General features: G+C 39.9%; 1 protein-coding gene across 3 annotated transcripts in view; it reads right to left on the bottom strand.

Annotated features, from left to right (window-relative positions):
* The window catches only part of Srgap1 (SLIT-ROBO Rho GTPase activating protein 1), a 270652-nt gene extending 256391 nt beyond the window's left edge, over positions 1 to 14261 (bottom strand). For all 3 annotated transcript variants that reach the window (XM_074083816.1, XM_074083818.1, XM_074083817.1), the window contains exon 1: positions 14121 to 14261. In XM_074083816.1, the coding sequence (XP_073939917.1) occupies positions 14121 to 14187 (67 nt within the window). In that variant the 5' untranslated portion in view covers positions 14188 to 14261. The remainder of the gene's footprint in view (positions 1 to 14120) is intronic.
* Positions 14262 to 15150: the final 889 nt, after the last annotated feature.

Raw genomic sequence — 15150 nt, 5'->3', positions numbered from 1 at the left:
TTGTTTGATAAGTAAATAGATTAAATATTATAAATATAAATACAAGTGATGTGATTGGGATGATCTTTTTCAAACTTTTACAGTGGGTATCTTTACAGAGGTGAAAACTTCCATTTTCTGCCTTGCTACGTCTGTCTTTTAGCCAATGTGGGACCCTAAAATATGCCATCTCAAAATACATCTCAACCTGTTTCAAGATGGCTGTTCAGAGAAACTGTAGACATCTGTAGACCTAGGATTAACTCTGAAAGACTGCCCCATGTAAAAGAAATGTATATCTATGAAAGAAATAGAAATCATCCAAGTAAGCAGCCTGTGGATAGAAAGGAGCAATTCTACCTGACATCCCCTTTCTGCCTAGGAAAGATCTACACACAGGAAGAAGAGAGTGGTGTCTGACACCCAGCCCAGGCAGAGATGACCACAGGTCATCACTGGTACTCAGAGATTTCATGTGCATCCCCAACCTATACTTACTATGCATCTTCTCCCCCCAACTTTCCACAGTTTACCCTTTCCCCCATCCCTTTGTTTAGCACTTATAATAAGGTCAGTCATCTACTGAATATGTATGGCTTCTGTATTTAGATGAGTAATAAATCTGTACTTTTTCCTGTTTATCTATTATCAGTTCATTTCATAGTATAAAATTATCTACCCTTCACAGTGTTAAGAAAAAGTTTAAAACTTCCCTACACAAGTTTTTTTAACTATAAAAGTTATATATGAGTGGGATATTTTAAAACAGAAAATATTTCATTTTCCTAGTCTTATGTATTTTTTTAAGGAACTAAAGCCCACAGTTCATTGAGATTCCCTAGTTTTTTCCTACTGTCCGTTTCCAATATAGGATATCATTGTATTTAGTCCTCAGGTCCAACATGGGCTCCACTTGGCTACTAAATCTTTTGTAAGCTACAGTGTGCATAGTTCAGAGTCAGAGTTCATAAAAGCGACAATGCATTCACATATTCTGTGCACTTACCATGTGACATGCAGGTGTTGTTTGTTCAACACTCTATTTCTCTCATCAACGATCTGAAGGACGCGTCGTTATTCCCATGATTTTTATGGCAAGGAAAGTGAGGCGAGATGAGATTAAGTAATTTGCGCAGTTAAATTGCTGCAAAGTAGCAGGCTGAGTCCTGAGGCCATGCTATAAAGCAGTATGTCACACGAAACTTACAGAAATCGATGCAAGTGTGCTCGCTAGAGTGTTATAGATTTGAAAATGGGCATGCCATTATAAGAATGTCAGAAACATCCAAAAGCTGAATGGCCACAAAGACAACCAACATAATTTTTATTGTGTTTCATAGTGTACAACACTTTCTGTAAAGGATTTCATAGTTTAATTCCAAGATTGCCAAAAGAAATGAGATGCCTGACAGAAAAGAGACTAAAATGCTAGTCTAACTGTAGAAAAGCAGATCTCCCAGCTTTAAAGAAGATACTTATTGGAAGATTAGGTATTTGGGGAATACAGATAAATGTGTATAATTAAAACTCTCCACTCTAGAAAAATAGTCTGGAAATCTTTCAAATGTAGAATTTTGGTAGCATGTTTGGGAGTGTCCATAAACATTATCAATAAAACTGAAAAGATGTTCAATTAATGATGCAGTGACAATTTGGAAAGGCATTCGTTAACTTTCTCCTTTGTAATACTGTACTCAGAAATCTTTTCTAAATGGCACAAAAATTAACACATTTTCCTCACTAAATCCTCAAGACTGACTACCTTTCTATATCACATTATTGGCAAGGAATGCATCCACTGTCAAAGATAAAGGTGAAAAGAGGGAATGGCCAAAGAAAAGGAGCAAAGTAATCAAAACTTTGGGTCAGCCAGTGACAAAACTGCTCTGCCTTGTCTAGTGCTGCTCATCCTGTATCTTCTGTAAAGGTGAACACTTTTACCTAATGCTTTCTACCTGCCTCTCCTCTAAAAGCAGGGAATAGGCAGGACTCAGCACTGCAGAAAGAGCAAACGTGGTTCACATATGGATTCAGTTTGACATAACTGCCACCATCTTGAGTGGCAACCACCATAATGCCCTAACCCTAGCCGGTTTGTCTGGCATAGTTTCCCAGCAGGCTATCAACAGACAAAACAATTTGAATGGCATGTGGAGCTTTAAAGCCAGATTCTGGCTGTAGGGATGTTCCTGCCTTTTTATCTTAGGATAAACCAAGTGCATTCCAATCAGCACAAAGTCGCTTTTGTCGCAACCCGTATATACAACTCTCTTTCTCTGTGTTTTTTCCTAAGGAGAATTCCATGACTCTGAGGGTCATCACCATCTAGAATATGTTTATTGTAAAAATGGTTTCATAGTAGGAAATCTATAAATATTATTCATCACATTAACAGACTAAAGAAAATATATAATACCAATAGATTTTTAAAATACGATATTCAACCACCTATTGTGGAGGAAAGTCATCTTATGGAGGCATGGTGGGAACAAAATACCAAGAGCCAGGTGGAATGAGGAGGAAGGGGCTGAACTCCTCTGTTATCAATGATTAAAACCTCAAGTAAACAAGGAATACAGGATTTTACTTAACCTGATAAAGAGTATTTATAATAAAATGAAAACAATCATCAGGGAGGAAGAGCTTAGAAGCAGTTCCCTTTAAATAGGAAATAGGAAAGAATATCAATACCAGTACTTTAATTAATTTAAATAAAAATTCTGCCTACAGCAAAAATACAAGAAAAATACATCCATAGGATTTGCAATTGAGAAAAGGAAAATTGTCTTTCTTTATAAATAATAAGTTTTTTAAAGTGAGTTAAAATTGTAGTGCAGTGAAGGAAAATGTCCTCTCTACCTTCTGAAGGTTTGCTAAAATTAACTGACAATAGGTAGACAGGTGAAAAAGGCATAAAATTTATTAGCATTATACAGGAGGAAATCACATCATGGTAGTCATACAGAAAGAATGAGCCTCCAAAAAGGTCCTGATGGTTGAACTTTATATACTATCCTAAGTGGCAAAAAAGGAACAAAAGCCTAGATAGGGGCTTGAGTTACTGGAGGGTGGCCACAAATTATAGGAGGGGTGAAGGAAAAAGTGCACAGGTGAAAAAAGATTGCCTTGATGTAGTCTCTTAGGAACCAGTCCTCAGAAGACTACAGGAAAAGTCTGTCTGGGTGGTATCCTGAGAGTGAAGACTTTTACTCTTGACAATTAATCTTGCCTGGTTAATGAATTTCCCAACAATTGCATTCCTTCTGAGAAGGGAATTTCTCTCAGTCAGAAAGGCCTTCCCTGTACTTTGGGAGAGAAAGAAAATTATGAGACAGACCAATAGGGACAGGGGGCAGAAAGTCAAGGGAAAATGTGAGGATAATCTTTAGTCCAAAGTCACCACAGTTTGGGATGTGGAGTATCATTTCAGAGTCCCAAAAAAATAACTAGCAAAGTGGCTAGATATACGACCAATATACAAAAGTAGACTTCATTTCTGCCCAACAGAAACAACTAGAACACAGTCTTAAAAGAGAACTCATGAACCTTAGTAACTCATATCGTGATATAAATTTAAAAAAAAACATAGAAAACATCAAACTTTACAGTAAGATATTTGAAAACAAATAAATGATGACATGTTTATATTCATAGGTAGGAAGAACTAACATGTAGAAGACAACTGTCCCCTACTTGATTAATTAATTTCATGCTGTGTCAATTATAATGTTAATGGGTTTTTAATGAAAGGCACACTGATTCTAAAATGCATTTGCAAGAGATGGTGACCAAGATACTTCTGAAAGAGAATAATGAAGGAAGAGTTGGCTTATGAGGTATAAAGTCATAGTAATTAAGTACTGTGGGACTGGCACAAGAATAAAATTAATCAGTGGAACACTATACAGTGTCCAGAAAATCACGTATTTTATGAACCTTTGATCAAGATAGAAGCAAACTAACATTTCACTTGTAAAAGAAGGGACTATGTAGCAAATGGGAAAGAAAAGGCCATTCATGTTGGAAAAAACCTTTATATGTATCCTTAATGAAAACAGTAGGAAAGATAAACTTCTATATCAAAAGCAAAATTTTTTTACTTCAGAGTAGGGAAGGATTGCTTAAACACTAAACATAAAATAAATAATTGATACACTTGAACAAATTAAAATTAATAACTTCTATTTACCAAGAGATATTGTTCAAATGTAAATATAAGCTATAAACTGAGAGAAGATATTTGTTTTGCTTTTTTTTTCTATTTTTTCCTTTTTTTTTTTTTTTTTTTTGGTGCTTGGGGACCGAACTCAGGGCCTTGCACTTGCCAGGCAAGCGCTCTTCCACTGAGCTAAATCCTCAGCCCCAAGAGAAGATATTTGTAACAGATATAACTGACCAGAGATAAATATCAAGAACACACTAAAACAAAAACAAAACTTACAAATCAGTAAGTCAATAATGGGCAAAGATATTATTCATATAAGATAATATAATATATATAATATAATTTTTACTACAAAAAAAGAATGGTCCATAAATGTGAAAAGATGCTTTATCTCATTAGCAATCAAAGACATACAAATTAAAACAAAATATCGTTTCATTCAAGAGATTGCCTCTCTAAAAAAAAAAATATGTCATCATTCAAACTGCTGGTGGTCTACTTCAATCTGACCTCTCCTACCAAGGTCATGGAGTTGTGGCTAGAAACAGGGCCATCAAGATAGACTACATTTCCCAGCCTCCCTTGCAGCAAGATGTCACCGTGTGTCTAGGTTCTGACCAGTTTTATCAGTGAAAATTATGTGTGCTACTGATGGCTCAGGTTTTAAAACACTGGACACATGCTCTTCAACACACATTTTCCTTGCCACAAGGTAGAACACAGACATATTTAAGGCCTGGTTTCAAACAGGAAGACATATTCAATTTTCTAGGTGATGGTAGAACAAGATGGAAGAAACCTGAATAATTTAACGGGGCAAAGCTATCCTGGCCTGGATTGCACACCTTCACAGTACCAAATGAGCAAGAAAGAAAGCTCTATAATTTAAGTCACTGGGTTTTTTTGGCTTCTCTTTATTATTACAGGTTAGCCTCTAACTTAACTAATACTTGGTGTTTTTCAGAACGTAGAATCCTCATTCTCTACTGGTAAGAATACAAATATCAGCCACTTTGAAAAAAACTCTGACATTACCCAATATGGTTGAATATGTATATATGTCATCACCCAGAAAGCAAACCTAGGGACACTCATACATGTACACCAAGGACACAGTATTATAGCTTGAATATGAAATATCCCATCTGCCTCCCCCACCCCCACGCTCACACCAGCTCACATATTGGGGACTTGATTGTCAGCTGATGGGCTTTTGAGAAGTGATTGAATCCTGAGGGTTCTGACCTAATCAATGGATTAATTCCTTGATGGGTTCATAATACAATGGCATTATTGAGAGATGGTGAAAGTGGGAGGTGGCCTAGTTGAAGGAAGTAGGTAGGGAAAGCAGAGACAGTGCCCTAGAAAGATGTATCCTGTACTTTGTTCCTTCTTCTTAGCTTCCTGACCCCCATGAAATGAGCTGGTCTGTTAGACTTTATACATCCTGACGCACCTCAGACTCCATAGCAATGGGACTGACAACCATGGACTAAAATGCCTGAAACTGTGAGCCAAAACAGACCTTTCCTCCTTGAAATTGTTTCTCTCAGGTATTTGCTATAGTGATGAAGTCTCACTAACACAGGTAACTACAACATTTTATAAGCAGTTGCTATTCACAATAACCCAAATGCCATGTGGAAAGAACAGTTTGTAGTGTTTTTATGCATGAGAATAATATCCACCATTGCATGAGGATATGCAGTGATCTAGTACTGAAATTACAGCTTCTCACATTACACACATTAATCTTAACTTCATAATACTGAGTAAAAACGAAAGCCATAAAATATATACTAATCAGTAATTTTTTTGTTTTGTTTTGCAATGCTACGAATTAAATCTAGGGCCTTGCCCATGCCAAGCGCTCTACCACTGAGCTACATCCCCAGTCCTCTTTAAATTTTTTGTTAGGGAAAATTTCAAACATATGCAAAAGTAGAATGTTCCATGTGCAGCCAATAATTATAAATTCATGACCAATCTTATTTTGTCTGTTATGTCTACCTACTTCCTCTCTCTCCAAGGTTATTATGAAGAAAACCTCAGATGTTGTAATTTCATACATAAATATTTCAGGATCTTTAAAAGAGAAAGCTATACATGTCAAAATAATATTCCATTTTTTTTAATTTTACAATTCTTCAATATCATTAAAAATCCAGTATGAGGGCCAGTGGAGTGGCTCAAGAGGTAGAGCACCTGCCTAGCAAGCATGAGGCCCTGAGCTCAAACCCCAATACTGCCAAAAAAAAAATACAGTATGAATTCAAATAACTCTATATTTCTTATATATGAACACGTCATATGTCAAACAATAAAGAAAACAATAAAACTATATCAAAGTTTTAAAGAAATCAAGGGAATGATTAATACTAAATTCAAAATTGTTGGGTGCCAGTGGGAAGAAAAGAGATTTGTCAAGAAAAGGCAAATGTGGAAGCTTCTTAATGTTCTGGCAGTGTTCTGTTTCTTCACTTGGCTGTCTGGATTATTCTTTTAATTATAAATTATAATTTTTAATATCCATTTGGATTTATATTTCAGAAGGAAGAAAGAAAAGAAGGAAAGAAGGAAGGGAGGGAGGGCAGTAGAGAGGAAGGAAAGGAAGGAAGGAAGACAGGCAGGAAGGAAGGGGAGCTTGTTCTTTCACACACACACACACACACACACACACACCCTGTTAGCTGAACTCAAAGTAAGGAAGAACCAAAGTATTAACCAGGAAGCTGTAAGAAAACAAGAGGTATGGAATTGTCCATGGACAAATCTAATTACCAGAGGTTCAACCGAGAGACTACGCTTTGCTTGGATTTTCCTTGCCCACTCCCATCCTCAAGGAGGGTGAGGCTGAAAATGAGATACCAAATTAAGTCTGAAAACGTAATAAGGGCCATGTATACTGTGGTTCAAAAACACAGGAAGTATGAGCTATCTCAAGCAGGAAAAATAACCAGAAGCTCCTCCTGCTACATACATGTAAAGCACAGTGTCCCCATTCAAGGCAATCACAATGGTGACTAACACACTGTGAGGGCCCAATAATGTTAGCTGTGGTTATGATTATCTTTAATTAATATTATATGCTCATTTTAATAAACTTTTTCTGTTAAATTATTATAAAATAATTCACCATAGCATAAAATGTTTTTCAAAAACCATTGTTAATGACTGCATAACAGTCCATGTGTACAGGTTAGTTAGCCATTCCCTAACAGAATTTAGTTAACCACTACCCACTATTGGACACTTAGCTTACTACCACTACCAGCTTTGTGACTTTCTAAAGAAGTAACAAACTATTTTAATTCAACTTAATGTTCAGGTGATACTTGATTGGATGCCCTAAGTAATTTTGAATAATCACCATATTCATTTGTACTATAGTTGTCATTCCAAATTCTCACTCTATTAATTTAATAAAAGTTTAATGCAGTCATATACTAGGGGAGTGTGGGAGATGCACAATGATTTCTCCTATCAAAATATTTTTATTTCTACATTGATTTTTAGAGAAAACATTTTTTTTCTAAAGACTATGAAATTAAATCAGTCATGTTACTGATGTCATAAGAATCTTTTTTTTTTCACCCGGGGTAAATAAAATCCATTGACTGGCTATAGTTTTATTCTTCCATGAATAGAGAAAATTTAAAACAAAAGTTGAAAACAAATGGATGGCAATCCAGGCTCAAAAATGCACTTTTAGGCTTACTTTCTTGCCTAAAAAATAAAAAAAACAACCACCTGGGAGGCTGAGATCAGGACACTGGAGGTTCCAGGCCAGCCTCAGCAAAAAACTTTGCAAGAGTTGGAGCACTTGTGGCTCACGCCTGTAATCCTAGAGATTAGGAGGATCGTGGTTCAAAGCCAGCATGGGTAAAATAGTTCATCAGACCCTACCTTGAAAATAAGCAACAAAAAAAGGGCTGGCTGAGTGGCTGAAGTGTAGAACGCCTGCCAAGCAAGCATGAGGCTCTGAGTTCAAACTCCAGTGCCAAAAAAAAAAAAAAAAAAAAGAGAGTGATTCTGTCTCAACAGAGAAAAAGATGGGTTCAGTGGTACATGCCTGTTATTCTAGCAATGGTGGGAAGGTAAAATAGGAGGATCAAGTTCCAAGAGGCCTGGGCCAAAAGCAAGGCCCTATCGCCAAAAGAACCAAGACAGAGGTGTGTCTCAAACAGTAGAGCAACTGCTTAATAATCACACAGCTCTGTGTTCAAATCCTAGTACTGCCAAAAAAATAATGACACAATATAAAAACCCACCTTCTAAGGAGCTGGGAGTCTGTTTTGGTTGCCAATAGTATTATTATTTTTAAGTCCACCATGGAACACATTTCCTTCTGAAAGAGTGTGGTGTTTTCTAAGGAGAATTCAAGACCTTCCCACTTTGGAATCCATTTAGACAGCAAGAGTGGAGATTACGGATTTGGATTTCAAAAGACTTATCTAAATCAGAACATAACAAGAAGCAGTTGAGATACAAAGAAAACCAAAATTAAACAGATAACAATGACTAACAATTTACTGAGTGTTTGTTATGTGCCAAGCCTGTGCTACGTGCTATCCACAAATCACATCATGGCACCCTCACAAAGACAACAAGGTAAGTACTGTAATTATCCCTGCTTTACAGATAACGAAACTGAGTCTCAATATCACAATTCTAATTGGTGTCAAGGCTAGATGGCTAGCATCAAAGTTCTGCTCCTAAACAATGCATTCTTTCTCTTCCCATTCTGAGATGTCAACAGGGGAATCAATGATGTCAACATGCTGTCAATGAATTAGAAAGAAACTCTGGACCCAGAAATAAAAAAAAACCTTCCCATAACTGTCTCTAATCCCAGCTTCTACCTTCAAACTACAAAACAAATATTGTTCAATTAGACACATACCTTATACCTTCTTGTTTATCCTAAATTTTAGTTGTCTGAAAGCAGGGAGCGTGAGTGAAATACAAAAGGGTCTGACAAAGCCACAAAGTAGACTAAAACCTGAACGATGATGTCTGGCTTCTAAACCGGTCAATACAGACGTAGCACAATTAAGAAAATTCATATAGATGGCTGGAGCTGAGGTGTCCCATCCTGTACTGGACTCCAACCCCCACTGTATTTCAAAAGAAAGTGTTGCTCCCTTTCCTCAGATATTTTGAAGTTTATGAAAAGTAATCAGGTAACAGGGCTTATTGCAGTAGCGGCAATTAGTTTCACCATGACAGCAAGCAAATGACAGGTCTACATATTCTTGTTTTTCTTTTTGGTGGTGCTGGGATTTGAACTCAGGGCCTCACACTTGCAGGCAGATACTCTACTTGAGCCACCATTTTGGGTTGGTTATTTTCGAGACAGTGTCTCCAACTATTTGCCTGGGGCTGACTTTGAACTGCAATCCTCCTGATCTTAGCTTCCTGAGTAGCTAGGATTACAGGCATGAGCTATTGGCGTCTGGCTCATCTTGTTTTTCTTGACTTTAAAGTTCATCAAGAAAAGCTGAAGCCTGGGTGCTGTAGTACCTGAACTTATCTTGGGGGGAAAAGCACCACCAGCAACACCCTTAGTTATGGTTTAATAATATAGTTTAATATAGCTTAACCTTAGTTGTTAATTTAATTAACTCCTATTCACAGACTAGGCTTGTTATTCTCTCTTAAATGCAATCTATGTGTGACTCCTTCAGTGAATGAAAAGTATAGTTAAGTATTCCATCTCCTCCTTCAATATCTACTGCATGAGGCATCTGAAAGCAAACTGTCGCTATGTATCTATCATTACGCCTGTATCCTATAAACAAGTGGGTTGGACAAGAAATGTTGAGAGTCCCTCCCAACTATAAAGTTTTAGTTCATAATTTAAATTGTTGTCATTTTGATTTCCGGTTATATGGAAACAATAAAAGTAGACATAGTCTCCATATTAGTGATAGCAGCATTTTTAATTTCCCTATTAAAACTCATGGTGTGATGTGGGGTCATATCAAATTGAATTGGCATTTCTTCATTTTCTGTCTACTACCAAAATATACTACTCATATTTCAGTTATCAGAGTGGTGGAAGAACAACAGATTGTTTTTGGTGCTTCCTGTATACATTGACTATCCCGGGAAAATACTACAAATAATAGCTGTCAGTCCTTAGCAACTCACAATGTGCGTTGTTTAAAACAAACACAACTTCTAACGCATGGGTCCCACCTCACAAAATTTGCCCCTTAATTCTTTTGGCCCTTCTATGTGTAGCTGTACTGTATTTCTGCTATTTTCATATTATATAAATTACACAGACTACTAAAACCCTCCGATAACCCTCCAACCTTCTGTTAGCCAATTCAACGTCTTCCACTGCTCAACTTTTGCCAGAGATGCTAACAAGTAACAGAGTCAGCTGGCTGGCATTCAGACACTTTTCCAGCATGCTTACTTTTAATGGTCCATACAAATAAGAGATTTATTTCTCCTGATTTTTTTTTAATATAGGGTCTCACTGTGCAGCTTAGGCTGGCCTGGACCTCATGATGCTCCTGCCTCAGCCTTCCAAAGGCTGTCTCTTGATTCTAAGTGTTTAGACAACTGCAGGCCCAAGTGGTAGAGTACCAGCCTTGTAAGCTGGAGACCCTGAGTTCAAATCCCAGTACCACTTAGTGTTTGGGAAGTTGACTAACTTATATGCTCTAAGTTAATACATTCTTTTCAATTGTGGCTTGAGTTCCTTTTAGCCCTGACTTAACTTATCCATTCTTTAACTACTTGTAAAATGCTGAGTTCCCCCTGTTTTAAAATACTGTGCTATGTTTATCTGAATGTGGTTTTGATCATTTTTCTCTATTCTTTTTTCTTTTTGCAGTGCTGGAGTTTGAAGTCAGGTACCTTGAGCCACACTACCAGCCTTTTTTTGTGAAGGGTTTTTCGAGGTAGGGCCTCTCGAACTATTTGCCCAGGTTGGCTTCGAACCACGATCCTCCTGATCTCGGCCTCCTGAATAGCTAGGATTATAGATGGGAGCCCCTGGGGCCCAGCTATTTTTCTGTATTCTTTATTGCATTAGATTTCAATTCCTCAATAACTCAATTGATTCATTATGGAAAAAAAAGTGAAAACAGAGATTATTTCACCTCCCCCCCCCAACACCAAACAGGAACAGCCAAGAGAAAATGTGAAAAGCTTGAACATTTAACCCAGTAACTACTATTATAGTAGTATTATACCCAAAGACCTTTAGGGCTAACAAAATCCAAACTTCTCATCTTATAGATAAGAAAACAAAACCCCAGCAAGAAGGCAAGTAATTTGCCTAAAATGATACATTTTAACTAGATACAGTTATGATCTCAAACATAAAATTACACACCATCACCAGAGATGGTCTTTTCCCAGCTGAGGATAACCCCATAAAGTCTGTTCCCAAAATCTTTGCAGGTAGCCACAGTGGTAAAATCCCTTTAGACCAAAATATTTTCTCAAAAATTAATATAAGTGCAACTGTTATCAGGGAAATGGAAGCAAGTGATAATGGACAACACTCTAGAATATTAGGTTCTAAGGTGGAAGGTGAAAAAATTACACATAATCAAAATGACTCTTGAAATCATCCATACACCTAAGTCACCTAGGGTCCAATATGTATGACTGGGAACAGATCCGTGTGTTACTGAGCCCAACATGCCAGGTTTTCCTTCAGTGATGTAACAGAGACCAGTTTCTTCTGTTTATCATCAGATGAACTAGCTGGCTAGAATGAAAAGAGTAGGTGAGTCCTACAAAACCCAAATCTTTAAATTCTGGACTAGTGGTCTATAAGGGTAAGATGCTCACCCTTTAAGAAGTTCTCAGAAAATGAAACAAAACTAGAGTCTGATCTCCCATGGTATCCTAACTAAGGGGCCAACTGTCACTGCACAGAACAGCTGACTTCAGGCTCTACTGAACCTCCATTTCTCTCTCCTTCTCTTCTTGACTTCGCCTAAGAGCACAGATGAATTTGAGTCACTTAATGTACATGAGCCAGCCTCACTGTATCACCAGTTCCCATGTTTGCACATGAATATAGTGGCGGCTAGACACAGGATGTGTAAGTATTACGGGGAAGGCAAAGTCTGGCCACAGAGCAGGGCAGGTACAGTGGAGTCTTCAAGCAGCCTAAGGACTCCTGGGTGTGTTTAAGGGAGAAGGGCTGAAGGAAAAAGGGCAAAGGTCACTTTTTGTGGGACAGAATTAGTTTCAAAAACCATCTTTACCATGTTCATATTTCTGCCTACAATTAGATTCCACAGACCCATTATGATGTATCCCATTTAATTGATTTTTAATAAATGTAGAGGCCTTATGCTCCCAAGTACACAAGTAACCACATAACTATAGAACATATATACTCAAAGAAATTAAGAAAATATTTTTTCGGATATGGACTCAATCCTAAATAAATGACCTCAGAGTGGAGATAGTTAAACCAGAAAAGGTTTGTGGAAGTGACTACTACCCATTGGTGTTCCAAGCAGCAAGAAAACCAGACCGCCACCACTCAAAGACCTGCCACAAAGAGCCATGTGGAAAAACTGGCCCAGGAACATGTCAATGTGAACAAGAGCACAGCTCTGGAATGACAGGTTTAGGTTATTCTCATGACAACATTTACCTGGCTCTAAGGAAATTACTATTTGTCTTTAATATAACATCCACTTCATTGTAACAAGTTCCTATAAGTATAAATTATCCTAATTCCAGGCAGAAAAAAAAAATCTGTTTCCTGAACAATGCTTAGTTTAGCACCACTGAAGAGGTCAGCCTGAAGGAAACCCACCTCTGGTATGGCAGTTGATATGGGTTCACATTCATGCTCAGGTATTCCAGGATTGTCCCCTCCCTACCACCACCACCAGGTCCTCTCTCAATACTCCAGGCATTTTCACAACTTGACCACACAAAAGAACACTCCGGTCTCTCCAGCCTTTCCCAAGGCAACTACAGTAAAGCCTTCCCAGCGCTCTTTCCTAAGACTGTATATAGACAAACACAGGTGTGACACAACAATCTTTTTGAACTTTGCATTGAATACACTGAAGAACACCAATGATCTTAACACTCCACCCATTGTCTCAACCAGAAAAGCTACCCCAGAGCTCACAGGAGAGGAAAACAAACAAACATATATGTATTTATTAAACATCTCAGGAGCAAAACAAAATACTTGTATTGGGGAGAAGATAAATATTTTTTAAACCACAAGGCCCACTAAGTAAAAATGCTTAATCCACCATAATTAGGTTTGCTTCATTAGTTGACAATGTAAATGGACTGAAGCTATTATTGAAATATTCAAACCTTTATTTTACAAACAAATGCCTTCCAGCAAATGATAAAGCAATATTCTCACTGAGTGTGGAAGATGGCACTGAATTCTAACCCATTGTAAAGAAGGAATCACATTCACTAGTGACTGCTTGGTTTAACTGCCAGGCTTTGAGGGAGCGGTTTCATAAAAGGGGAACTCGCCCTAATCAATAGTGGAGTGTCAATGTCGAAAGAACCCTCACTCAATGAAGCCGTAGACCACTTGGTGTTCAGTCTTACAAAATGACTCCATAGAAAAATTGTGTTGCGATAATTATTTCATATAAAAAGAATGATGATGATAGTGGTGGTGATGATAACTAAGCAGGAACCACCGGCGCTCCTGGCCTTCCCGTGTAAAATTGCCAGCTGAAGGTGGTTAAGTTCAAGCCAGTTCTCTCCCCGTTGGAGACGCGGGCTAGCAGCCAGGGGAAGCCACCCGGTATCCAGCTCCCTGTGGGCTTGATGGGACTAGCACTGGAACTAGGAGTGGTTTGTGAGAAGCCCTATGGGGGCTCAGCGAGGGCTCGATCTGTACCTCAGCACCGTCCTCCAACGCAGACCCCAAGTTACACGCGCAACTCCACGAGCACAATGACAAGAAGGCACACAAAAGGAGCAAGGCAGCCGCTCCCATCCTTACCTTTGACTTGACTTTCATACTCGGCTATGATCTCTTTGTCCTTTTTGAATCTGCTCGGGGTGGACATTATCCAGCTGTTCCGGGTTTGCTTTCAATGGACAAGTTCTGTTCAGTGGTCAGAAATCGTTCTCCTTGGAGAGGCACAGAGTTGTACTCCCACACGCCGAGAACCCAGAGGCAGCCCCGGCAGGAGAGGAGGAGGGAGAGAAGGAGGAGCAGGAGGCAAAAGGAGCGAACCGAGAACTAGATTAACCCGGGCGCTGGCACCATGCTCTCGGGATCGAGCCGCCGTCGGTGATCCCGAGGGGAGCCCGAGGCCGGTGAGGCCAGACGCACAAACTCCCGCGAGCGAGTGGCGGGGGGCGTCTCCCTGCCCACCCCACCCCGAGCCCGGCCACTTCCTCTACGACCGCTGGGCGGACGCGGGGCTCGCGCCGGCGCTCCGCACCATTGTTCAGAGACCTGCACCGGGCCAGCTGCGGAGGACGCGGCCGGGAAACGCGCCCAGCTCGGGCGCCTCGACCCTCCCTTCCGGCTCCCCACCCGGGCTGGGGATGCTGCTGCCGCGGCTGCCGCTCCAACGCCTGCAAACACTACTGCGACCGCTCAAGCAAGCAAAAGGGATCGCAATCCTAAAGCGAGTCTCTTCTGCTGGACGCTGAGGGTGGCCGCCGCGACGCTCCCACGCGCCCTGGGCGCAGTCCCCGACAGAGTTTAGGTCTCGAGAGCCGGCGCCGCGAGGGTCCTGGATGGTCTTGGCCACCGAGCGCCAGAGCTACCGCTTTCTCCTTGTTCCCCTTTCCAATGCTGCCCCCAGGAGGCCGCAGGTGACACGCACATTCCACGAGCACCAGCAAGAGCCGCGCCCCCCGCAGTCGCAAAGTTGTCCGCGCGCTCTCGCCTGGCCCGCGGCTCGCCGGCGCCTAGCGCTGTGCGGGAGGTGGTGGCTCTGGCTGTCGCTCCAAGATCAGCGAGGCGGGGCCCGGCTCGCAGGAGGGGACAGCACTCTCAGTCGTGCCCTTCTCCGCTC

This window comes from Castor canadensis, chromosome 8 (genome assembly GCF_047511655.1).
Source record: "Castor canadensis chromosome 8, mCasCan1.hap1v2, whole genome shotgun sequence".
Classification (NCBI taxonomy): domain Eukaryota; kingdom Metazoa; phylum Chordata; class Mammalia; order Rodentia; family Castoridae; genus Castor; species Castor canadensis.
The sequence above is the reverse complement of the archived record's forward strand: the minus strand, read 5'-3'. Positions and strand labels throughout refer to the sequence as shown.